We start from the raw sequence: 20,887 nt of genomic DNA, 5'->3' as shown, positions 1-20,887 counted from the left end.
GCACAGGAGTGAGTCGCTCTGTGACGTCACGCTGTGCGCAGCCTTCACAGCACAGCCGACAGCAGGAGAAGAGGAACGTCTGCGTCCAGGAGAGGTAAGTGTTATTTTTTTTTTTTTTTCATATATTATGGGCAGTGGGCTGATGAGAGGCACTGTGGGGGGGGGGGGCTGATGGAGAGGCACTGGGGGGGCTGATGGAGAGGCACTTGGGGGGCTGATGGAGAGGCACTGGGGGGGGGGCTGATGGAGAGGCACTGGGGGGGGCTGATGGAGAGGCACTGGGGGGGGCTGATGGAGAGGCACTGGGGGGAGGCTGATGGAGAGGCACTGGGGGGGGCTGATGGAGAGGCACTTGGGGGGGGCTGATGGAGAGGCACTTGGGGGGGGCTGATGGAGAGGCACTTGGGGGGGGCTGATGGAGAGGCACTTGGGGGGGCTGATGGAGAGGCACTTGGGGGGGGCTGATGGAGAGGCACTTGGGGGGGGCTGATGGAGAGGCACTTGGGGGGGGCTGATGGAGAGGCACTTGGGGGGGGCTGATGGAGAGGCACTTGGGGGGGGCTGATGGAGAGGCACTTGGGGGGGGCTGATGGAGAGGCACTGGGGGGGCTGATGGAGAGGCAAGGGGCTATTATCTGAGGTCTGATTGTTGGTCATTCATATTGAGATCTGATCTGAGGTCTTATTGGGGATCTTATTGGGGCTGTTAGCTGAAGTCTGATTAACATTGGGGGTCTGACCTGAGGTGTAATGAAATATATTTTTTTCTTATTGTCCCCCTCTAAAACCTAGGTGCGTCTTATGGGCCGGTGCGTCTAATAGGTGCAAAAAATACAGTACTTGCTTGCTCCAGCCGACCTCCCCTGCCCTTTGCGAACGCCGTGACATCACGCGGAGGCACTTGGGTGAGTTCCCACACTTTTTTTCCCAGGACTTGACCCCTGTTATCAAGACACTTCACCCATCAAATCAGAAAGTAAACTTTCTCTCTGATTGTCTTCTTTTTCTCTAGAAAAAGAGTGAGAAGATAAGCTTGCTCATCTAATCACGCCTCTGCGCGTAAGTAGGTATCGCCGCGTCCGTATCGACCGACTCTATAAAAATATCACATGACCTAACCCCTCAGATGAACACTGTAAAAAAAAAAAAAAAAAAAAAACTGTGCTAAATAAACCATTTTTTGTCACCTTATATCACAAAAAGTGTAATAGCAAGCGATCAAAAAATTCACACGCACCCCAAAATAGTGCCAATAAAACAGTCATCTCATCCCGCAAAAATCATACCCTACCCAAGGTAATCGCCAAAAAACTGAAAAAATTATGGCTTTCAGATTATGGAAACACTAAAACATGATTTTTTTTGCTTCAAAAATGAAAATCATTGTGTAAAACTTACATAAATAAAAAGAAAGTATACATATTAGGTATTGCAGCGTCCGTAATAACTTGCTTTATAAAAATATCACATGACCTAACCATTCAGGTGAATACCATAAAAAATAAAAACGGTGTAAAAAAAGCTATTTTTCGTCACCTTACATCACAAAAAGTGTAATAGCAAGCGATCGAAAAGTCACACGCACCCCAAAATAGTGCCAATAAAACCGTCATCTCATCCCGCAAAAATCATACCCTACCCAACATCGCCCCAAAACTTTAAAAATTATGGCTCTCAGACTATGGAAAATCTAAAACATGAAATCATTGTGTAAAACTTACATAAATAAAAAAAAAAGTATACATATTAGGTATCGCAGCATCCGTGACTACCTGGTCTATAAAATATCACATGATCTAACCTGTCAGATGAATATTGTAAATAACAAAAAATAAAAACGGTGCCAAAACAGCTATTTCTTGTTACCTTGCCTCACAAAAAGTGTAATATAGAGCAACCAAAAATCATATGTACCCTAAACTAGTACCAGCAATACTGCCGCCCTATCCTGTAGTTTCTAAAATGGGGTCACTTTTTTGCAGTTTCTACTCTAGGGGCGCATCAGGGGGGCTTCAAATGGGACATGGTGTCAAAAAAAACAGTCCAGCAAAACCTGCATTCTAAAAACCGTATGGCATTCCTTTCCTTCTGCGCCCTGCCGTGTGTCCGTACAGTGGTTTACGACCACATATGGGGTGTTTTTGTAAACTACAGAATCAGGGCCATAAATATAGAGTTTGGTTTGGCTATTAACCCTTGCTTTGTAACTGGAAAAAAATTATTAAAATGGAAAATCTGCCAAAAAAGTGAAATTTTGAAATTGTGTCTCTATTTTCCATTAATTCTTGTGGAACACCTAAAGGGTTAACAAAGTTTGTAAATTCAGTTTTGAATACCTTGAGGGGTGTAGTTTATAGAATGGGGTCATTTTTGGGTGGTTTCTATTATGTAAGCCTCGCAAAGTGACTTCAGACCTGAACTGGTCCCTAAAAATTGGGTTTTTGAAAATTTCTGAAACATTTCAAGATTTGCTTCTAAACTTCTAAGCCTTGTAACATCCCCAAAAAATTAAATATCATTCCCAAAATGATCCAAACATGAAGTAGACATATTGGGAATGTAAAGTAATAACTATTTTTGGAGGTATTACTATGTATTACAGAAGTAGAGAAATTGAAACTTGGAAGTTTGCAATTTTTTTACAAATTTTTGGTAAATTTGGTATTTTTTTATAAATAAAAATGAATTTTTTTGACTTTTGATTTTACCAATGTCATGAAGTACAATATGTGATGAAAAAACAATCAGAATGGCCTGGATAAGTCAAAGCGTTTTAAAGTTATCAGCACTTAAAGTGACACTGGTTTGCAAACAATAGGGCTGAGTTCTTAAGGGGTTAAAAGAAGAAAAACTGCTACAAGAGGACATCGTTTTAAATTAGAGGGGCAAAGGTTTAAAAGTAATATCAGGAAGTATTACTTTACTGAGAGAGTAGTGGATGCATGGAATAGCCTTCCTGCAGAAGTGGTAGCTGCAAATACAGTGAGGGAGTTTAACCACCTCAGCCCCTATGGCTTAAACACCCTTAATGACCAGGCCACTTTTTACACTTCTGACCTACACTACTTTCACCGTTTATTGCTCGGTCATGCAACTTACCACCCAAATGAATTTTACCTCCTTTTCTTCTCACTAATAGAGCTTTCATTTGGTGGTATTTCATTGCTGCTGACATTTTTACTTTTTTTGTTATTAATCGAAATTTAACGTTTTTTTTGCAAAAAAAATGACATTTTTCACTTTCAGTTGTAAAATTTTGCAAAAAAAACGACATCCACATATAAATTTTGCTCTAAATCTATTGTTCTACATGTCTTTGATAAAAAAAAAATGTTTGGGTAAAAAAAAAAAATGGTTTGGGTAAAAGTTATAGCGTTTACAAACTATGGTACAAAAATGTGAATTTCCGCTTTTTGAAGCAGCTCTGACTTTCTGAGCACCTGTCATGTTTCCTGAGGTTCTACAATGCCCAGACAGTACAAACACCCCACAAATGACCCCATTTCGGAAAGTAGACACCCTAAGGTATTCACTGATGGGCATAGTGAGTTCATAGAACTTTTAATTTTTTGTCACAAGTTAGCGGAAAATGATGATTTTTATTTTTTTCTTCTTACAAAGTCTCATATTCCACTAACTTGTGACAAAAAATAAAAAGTCCTATGAACTCACTATGCCCATCAGCGAATACCTTTGGGTGTCTTCTTTCCAAAATGGGGTCACTTGTGGGGTAGTTATACTGCCCTGGCATTCTAGGGGCCCAAATGTGTGGTAAGGAGTTTGAAATCAAATTCTGTAAAAAATGGCCGGTGAAATCCGAAAGGTGCTCTTTGGAATGTGGGCCCCTTTGCCCACCTAGGCTGTAAAAAAGTGTCACACATTTGTTATCGCCGTACTCAGGAGAAGTTGAGGAATGTGTTTTGGGGTGTCATTTTACATATACCCATGCTGGGTGAGAGAAATATGTTGGCAAAAGACAACTTTTCCCATTTCTTTATACAAAGTTGGCATTTGACCAAGATATTGACCAGGGTATATGTAAAATGACACCCCAAAACACATTCCCCAACTTCTCCCGAGTACGGAGATACCACATGTGTGACACTTTTTTGCAGCCTAGGTGGGCAAAGGGGCCCACATTCCAAAGAGCACCTTTCGGATTTCACAGGGCATTTTTTACAGAATTTGATTTCAAACTCCTTACCACACATTTGGGCCCCTAGAATGCCAGGGCAGTATAACTACCCCACAAGTGACCCCATTTTGGAAAGAAGACACCCCAAGGTATTTCGTGATGGGCATAGTGAGTTCATGGAAGTTTTTATTTTTTGTCACAAGTTAGTGGAATATGAGACTTTGTAAGAAAAAAAAAAAAAAATCATCATTTTCCACTAACTTGTGACAAAAAATAAAAAATTCTAGGAACTCGCCATGCCCCTCACGAAATACCTTGGGGTGTCTTCTTTCCAAAATGGGGTCACTTGTGAGGTAGTTATACTGCCCTGGCATTTTCCAGGGGCCCTAATGTGTGGTAAGTAGGTAAATGACCTGTGAAATCCTAAAGGTGCTCTTGGGAATGTGGGCCCCTTTGCCCACCTAGGCTGCAAAAAAGTGTCACACAAGTGGTATCGCCGTATTCAGGAGAAGTTGGGCAATGTGTTTTGGGGTGTCTTTTTACATATACTCATGCTGGGTGAGAGAAATATCTCGGCAAAAGACAACGTTTCCCATTTTTTTATACAAAGTTGGCATTTGACCAAGATATTTATCTCACCCAGCATGGGTATATGTAAAATGACACCCCAAAACACATTGCCCAACTTCTCCTGAGTACGGCGATACCAGATGTGTGACACTTTTTTGCAGCCTAGATGCGCAAAGGGGCCCACATTCCTTTTATGAGGGCATTTTTAGACATTTGGATCCCAGACTTCTTCTTACGCTTTAGGGCCCCTAGAATGCCAGGGCATTTTTTTTTGCACAAGTTAGCGGAAATTGATTTTATTTATTTTTTTCTCACAAAGTCTCCCTTTCCGCTAACTTGGGACAAAAATTTCAATCTTTCATGGACTCAATATGCCCCTCACGGAATACCTGGGGGTGTCTTCTTTCCGAAATGGGGTCACATGTGGGGTATTTATACTGCCCTGGCATTCTAGGGGCCCTAAAGCGTGAGAAGAAGTCTGGAATATAAATGTAAAATTTTTTTTACGCATTTGGATTCCGTGAGGGGTATGGCGAGTTCATATGAGATTTTATTTTTTGACACAAGTTAGTGGAATATGAGACTTTGTAAGAAAAAAAAATTATAATTTCCGCTAACTTGGGCCAAAAAAATGTCTGAATGGAGCCTTACAGGGGGGTGATCAATGACAGGGGGGTGATCAATGACAAGGGGGTGATCAGGGAGTCTATATGGGGTGATCAGGGGTGATCAAGGGTGAATAAGGGGTTAATAAGTGACGGGGGGGGGGTGTAGTGTAGTGGTGCTTGGTGCAACATATTACTGAGCTACCTGTGTCCTCTGGTGGTCGATCCAAACAAAGGGACCACCAGAGGACCAGGTAGCAGGTATATTAGACGCTGTTATCAAAACAGCGTCTAATATACCTGTTAGGGGTTAAAAAAATCACATCTCCAGCCTGCCAGCGAACGATCGCCGCTGGCAGGCTGGAGATCCACTCGCTTACCTTCTCATTCTGTGAACGCGCGCGCCTGTGTGCGCGCGTTCACAGGAAATCTCGCGTCTCGCGAGAGGACGCTCCGGCGCGTCCACTCGGAATGAATCAACCACCTCCAGGACGCGTCGCTGCGTTCGGCGGTCCGGAGGTGGTTAAGCATGCATGGGATAGGCAGAAGGCCATCCTTCATATAAGATAGGGCCAGGGGCTATTCATAGTATTCAGTATATTGGGCAGACTAGATGGGCCAAATGGTCCTTTTCTGCCAACACATTCTATGTTTCTATTAGGGATCGACCGATATAGATTTTTTATGGCCGATACCGATAATTTGTGAACTTTCAGGCCGATAGCCGATAATTTATACCGATATTCTGGGAATTTTCATTTTTGAAAAAAAAATAAAAAATTCCTACACAAATCTGCTGAAAATTAATATGTTTATTGTTAATGTGTATTTTTTTTTTTTTTTTTTTTTTAAATCTTTTTCATTTATACTTAATATTTTTGTGGGTTTTTTTTTACTAACTTTTAGCCCCCTTAGGGACTAGAACCCTTGTCCTATTCACCCTGGTAGATCTCTATCAGGGTGAATAGGAGCTCACTCTGTCCCTGTGCTTTGTGCACACAGCAGCATGGAGCTTACCATGGCAGCCAGGGCTTCAATAGCGTCCTGGCTGCCATGGTAACCGATCGGAGCCCCAGACTTACACAGCTGGGGCTCCGATCGGAGGAGCAGGGGAGAGGGGATCCTGTGGCCACTGCCACCAATGAGTAATACTGGGTGGGGGGCGCACTGCGCCACCAATGTTTTTACTATTGGCCGGGATTGGGATGGGGGTGGGGGGCGCACTGCGCCACCCATGATTAATGCTGGGGGGCTTGGGGGGGGCGCACTGCGCCACCAATGAAGATAAGTCTCTCAATCATTCATATACAGGAGGCGGGAGCTGGCTGCAGAATCACATAGCCGGCTCCCGACCTCTATGAGCGGTAGCTGCGATCCGCGGCACCTGAGGAGTTAACTACCGCGGACCGCAGCTGCCGTTTATAGAGGTCGGGAGCCGGCTATGTGATTCTGCAGCCAGCTCCCAGCTCCCGCCTCCTGTATATGAATGAATGAAAGGCTTATCTTCATTGGTGGAGCGGTGGCCACAGCCCCTCCCCTCCTCTTATGTTCTCTCCTCTCATTGGCGGCAGTGGCAGCAGCAGCACAGGGGGAGGGAGACACTGCTTCCTTCTCCCCTGTGCTGCGGAGGGAACACAGAGAGCGCTGAGAGCAGCGCGTTCTGTGTTCCGAATATGTTATCGGTATATCGGCATAATAGAAGCCGATACCGATAACGTTCAAAATCCTCAATATCGGCCGATAATATCGGCCAAACCGATAATCGGTCGATCCCTAGTTTCTATGTCTATGTTTCTATAATAAGACAAATTTGGGCCATAGTTTTAAATGAGTAAATTAGCACATCTACACTGTAAAAGGCAAATAGCCCTTTCTGCACCATATTAGAACTGCCATGTGTTTTTGTATTTAAGACACTAATCCATCCTTAGATAATGTATACCTGCAAAAAAAGGGGGTTAGTCAGCACCTCCCAGTGCGCAGGTGCACGCTGCCATGGCAAAGACCTAGAGAAAAAAAGCACAATGCAGCAGCACCCTGCAAATCGGATAAAGTACAACAATGCCATAGTCACAAAAATAATGATTACAAAAATGATGGTGCTAATGCTACCCTGAATTTTATGGAGGTCATTATGGCGCATAACAGGTAGTACTTAGTGTTAGGACCCGTCTAACAGAGATCGCCTTGACGTTCGGCAGACGGGCTCAGATGGTTTTGTACAAAATGCATTGGCCAAGCATCTCACTTTATAAATAAGCGTAGCATTAGCACCATCATTTTTGTAATCATTATTTTTGTGACTATGGCATTGTTGTACTTTATCTGATTTGCAGGGTGCTGCTGCATTGTCTCTTTTTTTCCTCTAGATAATGTATACCTTCATATCCTGGGAGGAGAGTTTCTCCATGTGTCTGTTTATATCGGGAGAGCCAGTCTTCTTTGTAAACTGAATAAGACAAAGTTTGTTTTCCTTGAGAAATGACAAGATGATGAAAGTGTCGGTAAAGACAGCTGAAACACAAAGAGGATAAAGAACGTGTTACCACTGTACCGCTGGCTTCTGGTACCAGAACAAATGAGTTCAGCTCTGCACAAAGACAACTCTACAAGCCAATGCTTTAAAATATTATTTTGGTAATCTCCTAAAGCACATCAGCATGTCATCTTGCTAGTACCCCTTGGAAATGAGAAATAAAGCTCACAGAGGATTCAGAGGTAGCACTAAATTACATTATGCAAAGCAATCTATCATATCACGCGTGCTTTCTGTCCTTCGGCTTTCTTGCTAACTCCCTCCTCCTTTTGTCTTAAGCTACTTCCAGGCGAACATTTCAACTGCCATTTCCACATGTCAAAATAAACTAATATTAAAGGGATTGTCCAGTTCTGTCATATTGATGACCTCTCCCCCCGCTGTTTGCTGAGACCGCAGTGTTCCTGTGAGCTCTGTGTTCTCTTCACTGTTTATCCGCTCGCCCTTGTCCTGGCAGTGGTGGAGCAGTGTAATTACGGCTGCTGCGTCCTATTTAAGTGAATGGGACAGAGAAGCTGTAACTACACTGCTCCACCACTGCAATGTCAATGCTGAGTAGTAAACTGTAAAGAGAAAGCAGAGCTCTCACGAAAGCTGCGTTTTCTTCAAACAGATGATTGACGGGGATCCCAGGAGTCAGACCCCCACTGATCTGATATGGATGACCTATCCAGATTTATGGGGAACTAAACCCGGAAAAAACATAAATGTATTTGATTCATAGTGCACACACAGCTATGTATACAAGGTGCTCCCCAAACTGCTGTTATAAGCAGTTTAGGAGAGTAGACAAAGAACTTTTTCTTCTCCCCACTCTGCTCTATCTTCGGCTATGGAATGGCTAGGGATCGATCAGCTTGCACCACTATAGGATCCCCTGCCCTTGGTGCCCACAGATACTTTCTCTCCCACTCCCCTGAGATCTATCATCTGCCTGCAGGGCCGGTGCTATACCAAGCGGCTGCCTTAGGGCGCAGAGATGGGGGAGCGGAAAAAATGAAACTTTTTTTTTTTTTTTTTAAATACCCTGTATTTTTCGCCCCTGGGTCTTATGGGGCGAATACTAATGAAGCGCTTCCATTTAGGAAGCGCTTCATTAGTACCGGAGGACCGGAAAGCGGTGAAGGATCTGTACTCACCGCTTCCTGGTCCTCCGCTCGGCTGTCTGCTGTAAAGGGCTGTGCATCATGTGACCTCACGCTGTGCAGAGCCTTCACAGCTGACAGCCGAGAACCAGGAAGAAGAGAGAGAGCGCTGGTGGTGAGGAGTGACGGTGTCCAGGAGCAGCAGAGTTAAGTTATTTATTTTTTTTTTATTTGCGCTGATGGCTAACATGGGGTTGCATGATTGATGGCGGGTATGATGGCTGACTTGGGGGGCATGATGCTTGACTTGGGGGGCATGATGCCTGACTTGGGGGGCTTATCTGAGGCATTGGGGGTCTGATCTGAGGTCTGATTAACCTTGGGGGTCTGATTGCTGGTCTGACCTGAGGTGCAATGGAAAACATTTTTCCCATTATCCTCCTCTAAAACCTAGGTGCGTCTTATAGGCTGGTGCGTCTTAGAGGGCGAAAAATACGGTCCTCAAACCAGCGATTGTCTGAAGCAGAGAGAAGATACCAGGACCACACAGAGGAGAAGCCAGCTGCTGCAGACGGGATCAGGGCCAGGTGAGCTGCGAGAGGGAGGGAGGGGGGGGGGGGGGGGGGGGGCGCCAAAATGTAGCTTCACTTGTGTTGGCAAAAATCCTTGCACCGGCCCTGTCTGCCTCCCAGCCTTTTTAGCACTCTCCTTGCACTCCAGTCAATTTCATTTCACCCTTTTTACCTCTTGGGACAGGTCTCAGCAATGCAGAGTAATGGTCAAGTACCTGTGTGATGTCACATGTGGGTGGAGCTCCTGTGCTGTGTGTGTGAGGTTAGTTTTTCCCTTTATATGTTGTCAAATTCTAGGAGTATTAGTTTTAGTTCATTTCTTGCTGGGATTTGTAGTTCTTGTCTATCCCTGTTATTATGTATAATGATTACACATAATAACAGTCTGAACATGTGGAATACCAGAGGAAAAAGAACTTAGATTGTGAGCCCCATTGGGGACAGCCCTATGCTATGCCTGTAAAGCGCTGCGGAATATAGTAGCGCTATATAAGTGCATACAATAAATAAATAAATAAGATAAATAAATAAGAAAGTTCTGCTCAGGTGAGGAAGGTACATGAGGCAAAGATGAACGTACATATATCTTTTATTGGGATGTCTATGATGCATTTTGGAGCTGAACAGGCTCCTTCTTCAGATCACATCCACATCCATACATTACAGATCCATATGGTAGTAACCCAGCTTTCCCAGGAACTTGAAAGGCAAATCTACCTAGCCATAGTGCTATTTAGGAGTGGGGAGGATAATTTATCTTGGTAGATTTAGCATTCTTATTCAGTTGCACACGGTGGTAACCCAGCTTTCCCAGGAACCTGAAAGCCAAAACTGCCTAGCCATGGCACTGTTTAAGGTTGAGAAAGAGGATTTATCTTGGTAGATTTAGTATTATGCAGTTTATTACAGTTCTACATGGTAATAACCCAGCTTTGCGAGGAACCTGAAAGACAAATTTGCCTAACGATGGCACTATTTAGAAACAGGGAGTGGGATTTATCTTGGTAGATTTAGTATTTTCTAGTTTATTACAGTTCCAAACAGTGGTAACTATATCAATTTTGTACTATTTAATTTACTAACTGGGAGATTCAGTCTTACAAAATGGCCACTCTCGCTGTGTAGACAAAAGTTATCCAGTCTAAACCCAGCCGTCTCCTCCTATACTTCCTGGCTCAAGTGCACGCATGAGAGGGGAAGATGACATGGTTGCAGTCTGAGAGAACAAAGCTCTGATTTTCTATTGTATTTTTCATTGTCTGCAATTGTGATATCTGATGAAACAGGAGCAAATAACAAAGACACAAAGAGTAAATGTTACATTTTTTTTTTTTCCTGTGTTTGCATTCCCGCTTTAGTTAGTCTTATTTTTTTTATTTTTTTTTTTGGGACTGGAATGGTGACCACTGAGATCTGCTGATGTTCGATTGTCCTCATTTTTTCTTTATTTTTGTTGGTCTCATGTTCTAACTTAGGGTAACAGATGCAAAGGTATGTATCCAAGTGTAACTGAAAATAAATCACTGCCTGATTGGATACTGAAAATAAAAATAAAGTTTTAATGGATATTTAAATTTAAAACAAAAAAGAAAAAAAGGGGGGTGCTTGTGCCCTGTGTATCCAAGGCACAGACTCAAACCACTGATGTGTATATTAGTGTGTGGGCTTTGTTATACTCCCAGTGGGTTCCGGATCACAAGTGGCCGTGGGTACACACATATATTACCAGTTGGTTCCTGATTGTGTGGGTAATATATTCGCGTACCCACGGCCACTTATGATCTGGAACCCACTGGGTGTATAACAAGGGTTATATGGATATAGGGTGTTAACGCTTCCAAGCCCACACACTACTATACACATCAGTGGTTTGAGGCTGTGCCTGGGATACGCAGGGCACAAGCGACCCCCGCCCCCCCCCCCTTTTTTTTTTTTTTTCTTTCTGGTTTTAAATGAAATATTCATTAAAACTTTATTATTTTTGTTTTTAGTATCCAATCAGGTAGTGATTTATTTATAGTCCTGTAGATCCTAAGTGTTCTTCCATAATGATATTGATCTTCTGGGCGCCTTCCACTAACCCTAGCAGGTTCAAAGGTAAATCTCTCCGTAATGGTGTAAAGCCCCTATTTGTATGTTACATTCACTTCCAGGCATTATGTAGTATACTATGGCCAAATTGGTGCCACACTAATATTTGTTAAATTTTACTTAAAATTCTTCGCACCAACTGATATTGATAACTGATACCAACTTGTGTACTGCCCGTCTTGTCTATTATTTCTGCTTCTAAGTATAGGTAATCTCGATCTACTTAATTGCAGGGTACATTATATTGTATACTCTTGTATGTTTCTCTTTACAGTTACTGGACACAGCATACTGCCCGATATCATGTTATTCTCAAAAACTTCAATAAAGACTGAATAAAGAAAAGAAAACTGGTAGCAAATAGATGATATTACAAAGAAAACCCAACTGTAATGTAAATGTAAGTAAGCCGAAGAGATATTCATACATTTTCCTGAAAAGGTCTCCTTTAAAACTTGCACAACACTCGTTTTAACTTACACTTACAATGAAGTAAAGCAGTAAATGAAGTTTTTTCTTCAAAGTCCAGTTGTAATTCAACTATTTCATAAATGTTTGAAATCAGTACGTGGTACTGTGTGTTGTAACTGCAGCATTACAAGCAATTACCTGTTGTGTTTGTAAGTCCCCAGTGGCAATAATTAGCCTACCTGTTGACACACTATTTCTGCTGTGCATCTGTTAATGTAAGCAATTGATTTGCACACGGGTATAATTACCATCACTGATGGGGTTTGAGATGAGCTTCCCCACCAGGGTCCTGTCAATCACCACCTTATCCAGCTGTGGCCCTGAAAGGCTTATGGACACGAGCACACCTGAACCGAAGAGAAGCTGAAACAGAAATAAACAAGAACATTCAGATACTAATACCTCTTGTATGTTACTGTACATCAGCGTATACACATAATACAAACTAGGAGTACAGCAATGTACTGTATACTGAGGCTTGATAAAATATGAGCACATGAGCAGCGTTCGCCGAACAACCTCCTTTCTGACAGGGATATTCTTTGCAAAAAAAATAAAACACAGATAAATTCTATATTATTTCCTTAATGTTACGTGACGCTGCTTCAGACCAGGCTGGGTTCAAAGGCTGTAGCCACTAACCACTTAATGACCAGGGCCTTTAGGGTATATATACACAGCAATTTTGGGCACAACATTTGTTGAGTGCTCAAGTATTGCAGTGCAGCAAGGCAGCCACAAAAATGAACGGAGTCGCAGAGCGACATGTACTCTTGCCACGACCATGACCCCAAAATCTCAAAAAGTCCAAAACTGATTGATTTTTTTGCGATTCTGGGGTCACAGTCACAGCAAATGTGTAAGCGCTGCAACTCCATTCATTTCTATGGTTGCCCTTCTACACTGCGATACTTTGGTCGTGTCCAAAATGGCCATGTAGCCGTTCCCTTAATGACTGGCTTCATTTATTTCATTTGCACTTCCACAGCGATAACTTTTTTGTTTTTTTCATTGACATAGTTGTAGGAGGTCTCCTTGCACGCTTGATAAAGGGTTTTATTTTTTGGTGCTGTTTGGGGGTACACATAAATTTATGTGTAAATTATACTATTTTCTTCTGCGGCGCAAATTGTTTCATATTTTTCCTTTTTCTGTCGATTTTTATGCTGTTTATGTTTCACACTACAAAGCCTACTCTCGTTCTAAAATCTTTCTTCAGGTATGATGTCAGTGTCATTTTGGATGCGATACTTGTGCAAGAAAATGTATGTTATATTAGAATTGTATTTTTTAAGTGTGACTTTTTTATTATTTTTAATGATATACAATACATATATAAATTTTTTGTGTTTTACAGTTTGTTTTTTTTTAACCATAACCAGAGCATTTATAGGAGCCCCAGTTAGGCTGGGTTCACACGGGCGTTGCGGGAAAATGTGCGGGTGCGTTGCGGGAACACCCGCGATTTTTCCGCGCGAGTGCAAAACATTGTAATGTGTTTTGCACTCGCGTGAGAAAAATCGTGCATGTTTGGTACCCAAACCCGAACTTCTTCACAGAAGTTAGGGCTTGGGATCAATGTTCTGTAGATTGTATTATTTTCCCTTATAACATGGTTATAAGGGAAAATAATAGCATTCTGAATACAGAATGCATAGTAAAACAGCGCTGGAGGGGTTAAAAAAAAAAAACTAATAATAATAATTTAACTCACCTTAGTCCACTTGATCGCGTAGCCCGGCATCTCCTTCTGTGTCCTTTGTTGAACAGGACCTGTGGTGAGCATTAAATACAGTTACAGGACCTTTGATGACGTCACTGCGGTCATCACATGATCCATCACCATGGTAAAAGATCATGTGACGTACCATGTGATGACCGGAGTGACGTTATCGAAGGTCCTGTTCCTGTAATTAATGCTCACCACAGGTCCTATTCAACAAAGGAGACAGAAGGAGATGCCGGGCTACGCGATCAAGTGGACTAAGGTGAGTTAAATTTTATTTTAATTTTTTTTTAACTCCTCCAGCGCTGTTTTACTATGCATTCTGTATTCAGAATGCTATTATTTTCCCTTATAAGCATGTTATAAGGGAAAATAATAATGATCGGGTCTCCATCCCGATCGTCTCCAAGCAACCATGCGTGAAAATCGCACCTCATCCGCACTTGCTTGCGGATGCTTGCGATTTTCACGCAACCCCATTCACTCCTATGGGGCCTGCGTTGTGTGAAAAATGCAGAATATAGAGCATGCTGCGATTTTCACGCAACGCATAAGTGATGCGTGAAAATCACCGCTCATGTGAACAGCCCCATGGAAATGAATGGGTCGGTATTCAGTGCGGGTGCAATACGTTCACCTCACGCATCGCATCTGCGCGGAATACTCGCCCGTGTGAAAGGGGTCTTAGGGGAAAACTGTTCTCGGTCATGAGGATATTAACAGGCGGAGCTGATCCCTGTAGCAAAGAAAAAATATTGGATCCAGCACCGGAGTATTTTAGAGTTGTTTGTTTCTTTATTTTCAGTGAAGAGGTACATGCAGCATCAAAACCATCCTCTGATGTCAACCAACGTCTACGCGTTTCGAACCGTGCGGTTCTTACTCATGTTGTGCTTTTTCATAAGTGTAAACAGTTATATCTACTTATTTTAGTTATAATGGGTATTCATTGCCTTTAAGAGCAATGTTGATTTATATTCACTGTTTTGTATGGATTTTCATGTAGGCCAAAGTAAGTCCATGAGAAGATTACTGTGCTGTTCAAAAGCTAGTGTTATAGTAACAATATATTATACATTTAGAAAGTTAGAAGATACACCGCACCTGCAGATTCTAAGGCTTCATTGTTTTTCATATCTGAACATGAATTTCAGTGTGAGAATTGTCTAGATGTTCCTCAAAGTATACATTCATGTATCAAAGTTTGTCCCTCGGCCCTGAGACAAGGCCTCTAGACGTCAGAGGTGTAGTAGTGAAAATATCAGGCATGTATGAGTTAACCCTTAATGGTATGATGCCTATTGCTTACACAACAGTGCCACCTAGATATGAGCAGATATGAGCAGTTAATACTACATCAGTAGCAAAAGTGCATTCTGGGTAGTATTATGACGTCATGATCCTTATCAATGCACACACCCATCCAACAATGATTGGAAAGTTCCAAACTCGGAGGGCGTGTTCATCTGATAAGTTTTGGGTTAAGAAACCAGTTACCAGAAAAAAAAAAGAAGAAGAAAGAAAAAAAACTAACAAACAAAGAAACATTTGGATTATAGATCTTTGGATTATAGATCTCTGGAGAATCATTTGGATTATCGGGAAAAACTCTTGAGAGCTGGCTGCCCCAAGACTCTGCACATCACTTGACCCTTGGGTAATGTATATTTTTGTTTTATGTAGTATTGATCTAAATTAATTGGCTTGATACTTAGTCAGGTACCCGCTCATTTGCGGACGTGTAACGTTAGTTGCTACATCAGTATTTTCTCTGATTTCAGTTACAATGCATATAACTGAATAAAGGGGATAATATTGGAGAAACTCTCTGTTAGGAATCTTAGTATTCCCTAGTTTGACATCCAGCCAATAATTTATAAGTTTTGTTGCAATACTACCCCATATCTGAGATTGGTCATCATTTTTTTGGCGGAGCAAGGGCTCGTATCTGTCATCTTCTTGATTGAGTTTTCCGCATAATCCATTGATTGTATATCTCTCACAAATTTAAAGCTGTATTGCATAATATTGGTTGAGTATTGTTTTGTTGGCATCATATAGTGGTGAATTCTGGGTACTGCATATCATTGTATATTATTGAAATTTATGTTGATTCATTTTTGATTGTATATTAAACTATTGTATAATAAACCATTTATATTTTTGCATAGACGCTTGTACCCTGTTTTACTGATTGCACAAAATAATCAGGTTCTTGATCGAACTCGTGAGATGATTATGTCCATCTCCCGGATCAATATCGTTTGCATAATTTTTCTTTTGATCGGCTAAATTTTTTCATCTTTATATAAAGCATTTGCTTTATATACCCGACACTCATGAGTAAGAACCGCACGGTTCGAAACATGAAGAATCTGGTTGACATCAGATGATGGTTTTGATGCTGCATGTACCTCTTCACTGAAAATAAAGAAACAAACAAGCTTAAAATACTCCGCCCCTTCGCTGTGACTGACAGCTGGCAGGTCGGCAAAGCCAGCCAAACTGTCGTGCATAAGGGCTGTCAGTCACAGCGAAGGGGCAGGAAAGGGGCGTGGTTACCGTGACCTGAAGTAAGGAGGGCGCTGCTTCCGCGACTTCCAGCCTGACTAGAGAAGCGCGCCGGCAGGGGATTAAAGAACGGTTTTACAGCTTTTGCTTCTCTGCCTGCTATAATGATAGTTGCTTCTCTGCCTGCTATAATGATAGTTATAAACATGCTGCTGGCTACTCTAAGGTACTGCTGCTGCCGGCTTGGGATGTTTGTTGGAGGTGACAGGTTCCCTTTAAGTGAATGGGCCTAAGCTGCAATACCAAGCACAGGTGTCATACAATGCAGAACAGTGCTTGGTGTGCTGTGAGGTGGTCACAGCTCTCCGGTGAGCGCCTCAAACAGCTGATTTTTGGGGATGCTCTGTGTCAGATTAAAGTGTGAATATGAATATACCTTATTTGGAATCCACTGGCTCTGATAAAATTACCCTGAACTATGTATGAAGTGAATATTTGTTTTAACTGTTAGACAAGAGTCGCACTATCAGATGGAATGAGCAAACAAAACTGGTGTGGAAATGTTTGTGGAAGGCTTGCTTCATTCTACCTGATACCGAACAAAGAAGACCGGTCTGAAATGTGTACCAGGTATTGTCTAATTTATTAGAGGACCTCTTAATGAACAAGGACTTAGTTGTAAATGTGTGCACAAAAGAGTTAGCATTGTCTGCGTAGTTTGTCTTGGGATTCTAATTTATAGTGGATCTGAGAATTGGCCACTCAAAGGTCTGAAATAATAATAGAAGAACAAGATATGCACAGTGATCATCATGGATTGCATAATCTACATGCAATCCATTAGGGGGTGATGCTCTTTGGTTAAAACGATATAAAAGCTGGACTGTTTCAGCAAGGAATGAGATAGACGTATCTGTGTAGAAAACTGTTGTTCCCAATCGATTCTCTGACTTTTCGCTGAAACGGGCTCCCCAGCTGATGCTAACGTAATCGGTGATGTATGTACCTTCCTTCTGGATGTAGTCTGGACTGTAAATGAAGTGTGGTTGTAATTATTGAATTAGTAGTTGTGTTGTCTTTTGTCTAACCTTTATTGTTTGAAAGTTTTCTATTTGGTGACTGTGTATTTACCTAATTTTGCTAAACAGGGCATATATTTGAATAATTATTTATTTATTTTATGCACTTATATAGCGCTACTATATTCCACTGCGCTTTACAGACATTAGCATCCAACTGTCCCCAGTGGGGCTCACAATCTAAGGTCCCTAATCAGTATGTCTTTGAAGTGTGGGAGGAAACCGGAGAACCCGGAGGAAACCCACACAAACACGGGGAGAACATACAAACTCCATGCAGATGTTGTCCTTGGTCGGATTCAAACCCAGGACCCCAGCGCTGCAAGGCACTAGTGCTAACCACTGAGCCACCGTGCTGCCCAATTATCTTTATTCCCTTAATACATTTACTTAATGATTTTACTATTCTTAAAAGCAGTGTGGGTAGTCTCTCTTTAACGAGTATGTGAACCTGAAATAGTGTATTTGTTAGCAAGTTGCCTAATTTGTTATCAATACATGGACCACCATCAATCAGATATTTATCGTCTATCCCAAGTATAGGAGTCCCAGAAAACTACTTTAATTAACTTGGTGTTGTTGGCATGGTATATGCAATGAGACAACCCTTGAATACTATTATAAATAATCAATACATTTTAGTTAGTGTACCAATAAAGTAAATTAACTAGATAAAAACGCCATTCTGTGTTTTTGGTTTGGTTAAAAATATTAAAAACCTAGACAGTTCAGGATGTTTGCATATAAATTTGGATTCATGGCACAGGAACACAAGTGTGAACCTAGCCCAAAGCTCCCTGTGGTCACCAGATGCTTTGCTTACATATTACAATTAATCCAAATCTCTCAGGGATAAGAAGTGGGATACAAACTGGACGGGAAAAAATTCACTTTAGTAACAAGTGTTAATCAGAAGGTAAACATAAAACTACTAAGTAAAAAAGGTGCTAACCGGGTAGAACATTCAGTGTGACACATTGATAAATGATGGTGCGGGTCTCCATATGTTGACTGCTTAATTAGAAGTATGGGATGCTAATTGCCTTTAATCATGCTTAGCACATGTACTGTAAGTATATACAGCAACTGTAGGCAGATTACAATGACAACACAACTCTAGTTAACACTAAATAAAAAGTGGATTGTGAGGTGGGTTTCACACCGGGCATTTTTGTCACAGCTAAATATGCAAGTTTAAGGAATAAAAACGTTTGGCAATTATTTTCCTGGACTTCACTGTTGGAAAAAAAATGCAATAGATCTTACATGCAGTAACAAAACATTGGTTCCATGCAAACAGTTTGAATGTATACAACGGTTTCTTTACTAAAAGATAATAATAATAATAATAATAATAATAATAATAATAATAATACAGTCCTGATCAAAAGTTTAAGACCACTTGAAAAATGGCAAAAAATCATATTTAGCATGGCTGGATCTTAACAAGGTTCCAAGTAGAGCTTCAACATGCAACAAGAAGAAATGGAAGTGAGACAAAACATTTTTTGAGCATTTAATTTAATGAAAACAACAAATAAACTGAAACAGGCTGTTTTTCAGCTGATCAAAAGTTTAGGACCACACCTCCAAAAAAAAAAAAAAAAACGAAATCCCCCCCCCCCCCCCCACACACACAACAGAAATCCAACTTCCAAACATGAACTCAGTAAAAAAAATTCATTTCGGCATGCTTGATGCAAGCGTTTCCATGAGGTGAGTGGGAACATTTCTCCAAGTGGTGAAGACACATGAAGGCCATCTACTGTCTAGAACTGTTGTCCATTTTTGTAAACTTCCCTTGCCATCCATCCCCAAAGGTTCTCAATTGGATTTAGATCAGGGGAACACGCAGGATGGGCCAAAAGAGTGATGTTATTCTCCTGGAAGAAGTCCCTTGTCCTGCGGGCATTGTGTACTGTAGCGTTGTCCTGTTAAAAAACCCAGTCGTTACCACACAGACGAGGGCCCTCAGTCATGAGGAATGCTCTCTGCAACATCTGGACATAGCCAGCGGCCGTTTGACGCCCCTGCACTTCCTGAAGCTCCATTGTTCCACTGAAGGAAAAAGCACTCCAGACCATTATGGCGCTTAGAAAACATCTCAGGTGGGATCTGCTTGTCATGCCAGTAATGTTGGAAACCATCAGGACCATCAAGGTTACATTTTTTCTCATCAGAGAATAAAACTTTCTTCCACCTTTGAATGTCCCATGTTTGGTGCTCTCTTGCAAAGTCCAAACGAGCAGTTCTGTGGCGTTCAAGGAGACGAGGTCTTTGAAGGTGTTTTTTGTTTTTGAAGCCCTTCAGTCTCAATTGCGGTCTGATGGTTATGGGGCTGCAGTCAGCACCAGTAAGGGCCTTAATTTGGGTCGAGGATCGTCCAGTGTCTTGACGGACAGCCAATTGGATCCTCTGGCTCAGTGCTGATAAAAAAATTTTGGGTCTTCCACTTGACTTTTTTGTTCCATAACCCTTAGCATCATTTAAGAAATTCCAAATGACTGTCTTACTGCGTCCCACCTCAGCAGCGATGGCGCGCTGTGAGAGACCCTGCTTATGCAGTTCAACAACTCGACCACGTTCTAAAAGTGAGAGTTTTTTTGCCTTTGCCATCACCACGTGTGACTACCTGACAGAAAATGACATCGAATCCACATCTTTGCACAGATTTGGCCTTTTAACCTCTTCAGGACACAGGGAGTACAGGTACGCCCTTATGACCTGGTACTTAAGGACACAGGGCGTACCTGTACGCCCTGTGTATTTCTGATCACCATCACTGGGCTCGGCGCATGTCCAGTGACGACGATGAAGCTCCTGCCCTCAGTCTCCAGCAAATCGCACTGGCGCAGCCCTCAGTGGGTACTGCGTCTGCGCGAGACTTCGCTCGGCCGTCAGGGAGGGGGAGGAGGGGGATGAGACGCTGTGGGCGGTTCGGGATTCTGGAGGAAGGCGTTTTGGGCACTGTAAGAGGGGCGTTACTGGGCACACAAAGGGGAACATAACGCCCCTCTGGGCACCTTCAGGGTTAATTTTCATAATTATAAAAGTCTTTTTTCTGCAAAACTACTGGACGGATTACAATATAGAACAGCACAGCCGATTCAAGGTAAGCTGTGGAGCATGACTGGTTTAAAATCTAAATTTGTGTTATGAGAGGTGACAGAATCCCTTTAACCTCCTCAGGACCGCCGTACGCAGGATTGCGTCCTGGCGGTGGCCCTGCTCTTCTGGGTGGACGCATATACGCGTCCTCTCGCGATAGCCGAGATTTCCTGTGAACGCGCGCACACAGGCGCGCGCGCTCACAGGAACAGAAGGTAAGCGAGTGGATCTCCAGCCTGCCAGCGGCGATCGTTCGCTGGCAGGCTGGAGATGTGATTTTTTTTTAACCCCTAACAGGTATATTAGACGCTGTTTTGATAACAGCGTCTAATATACCTGCTACCTGGTCCTCTGGTGGTCCCTTTTGTTTGGATCGACCACCAGAGGACACAGGCAGC

General features: G+C 42.2%; 1 protein-coding gene across 2 annotated transcripts in view; it reads right to left on the bottom strand.

Moving 5' to 3' along the window:
• The window catches only part of LOC120999260 (WD repeat containing planar cell polarity effector), a 470,467-nt gene that overhangs the window by 317,703 nt on the left and 131,877 nt on the right, over positions 1–20,887 (bottom strand). For both annotated transcript variants that reach the window (XM_040430129.1, XM_040430130.1), the window contains 2 exons: positions 12,314–12,428; positions 7,691–7,824 (listed from right to left, as the gene is read on the bottom strand). In XM_040430129.1, coding sequence (XP_040286063.1) covers positions 7,691–7,824; positions 12,314–12,428 — 249 coding nt within the window. The remainder of the gene's footprint in view (positions 1–7,690; positions 7,825–12,313; positions 12,429–20,887) is intronic.

Source organism: Bufo bufo, chromosome 4, assembly GCF_905171765.1.
Source record: "Bufo bufo chromosome 4, aBufBuf1.1, whole genome shotgun sequence".
NCBI classification, from domain to species: Eukaryota; Metazoa; Chordata; class Amphibia; order Anura; family Bufonidae; genus Bufo; species Bufo bufo.
Note: the sequence above shows the minus strand (reverse complement) of the source record. Positions and strands in the feature narration are given on the sequence as shown.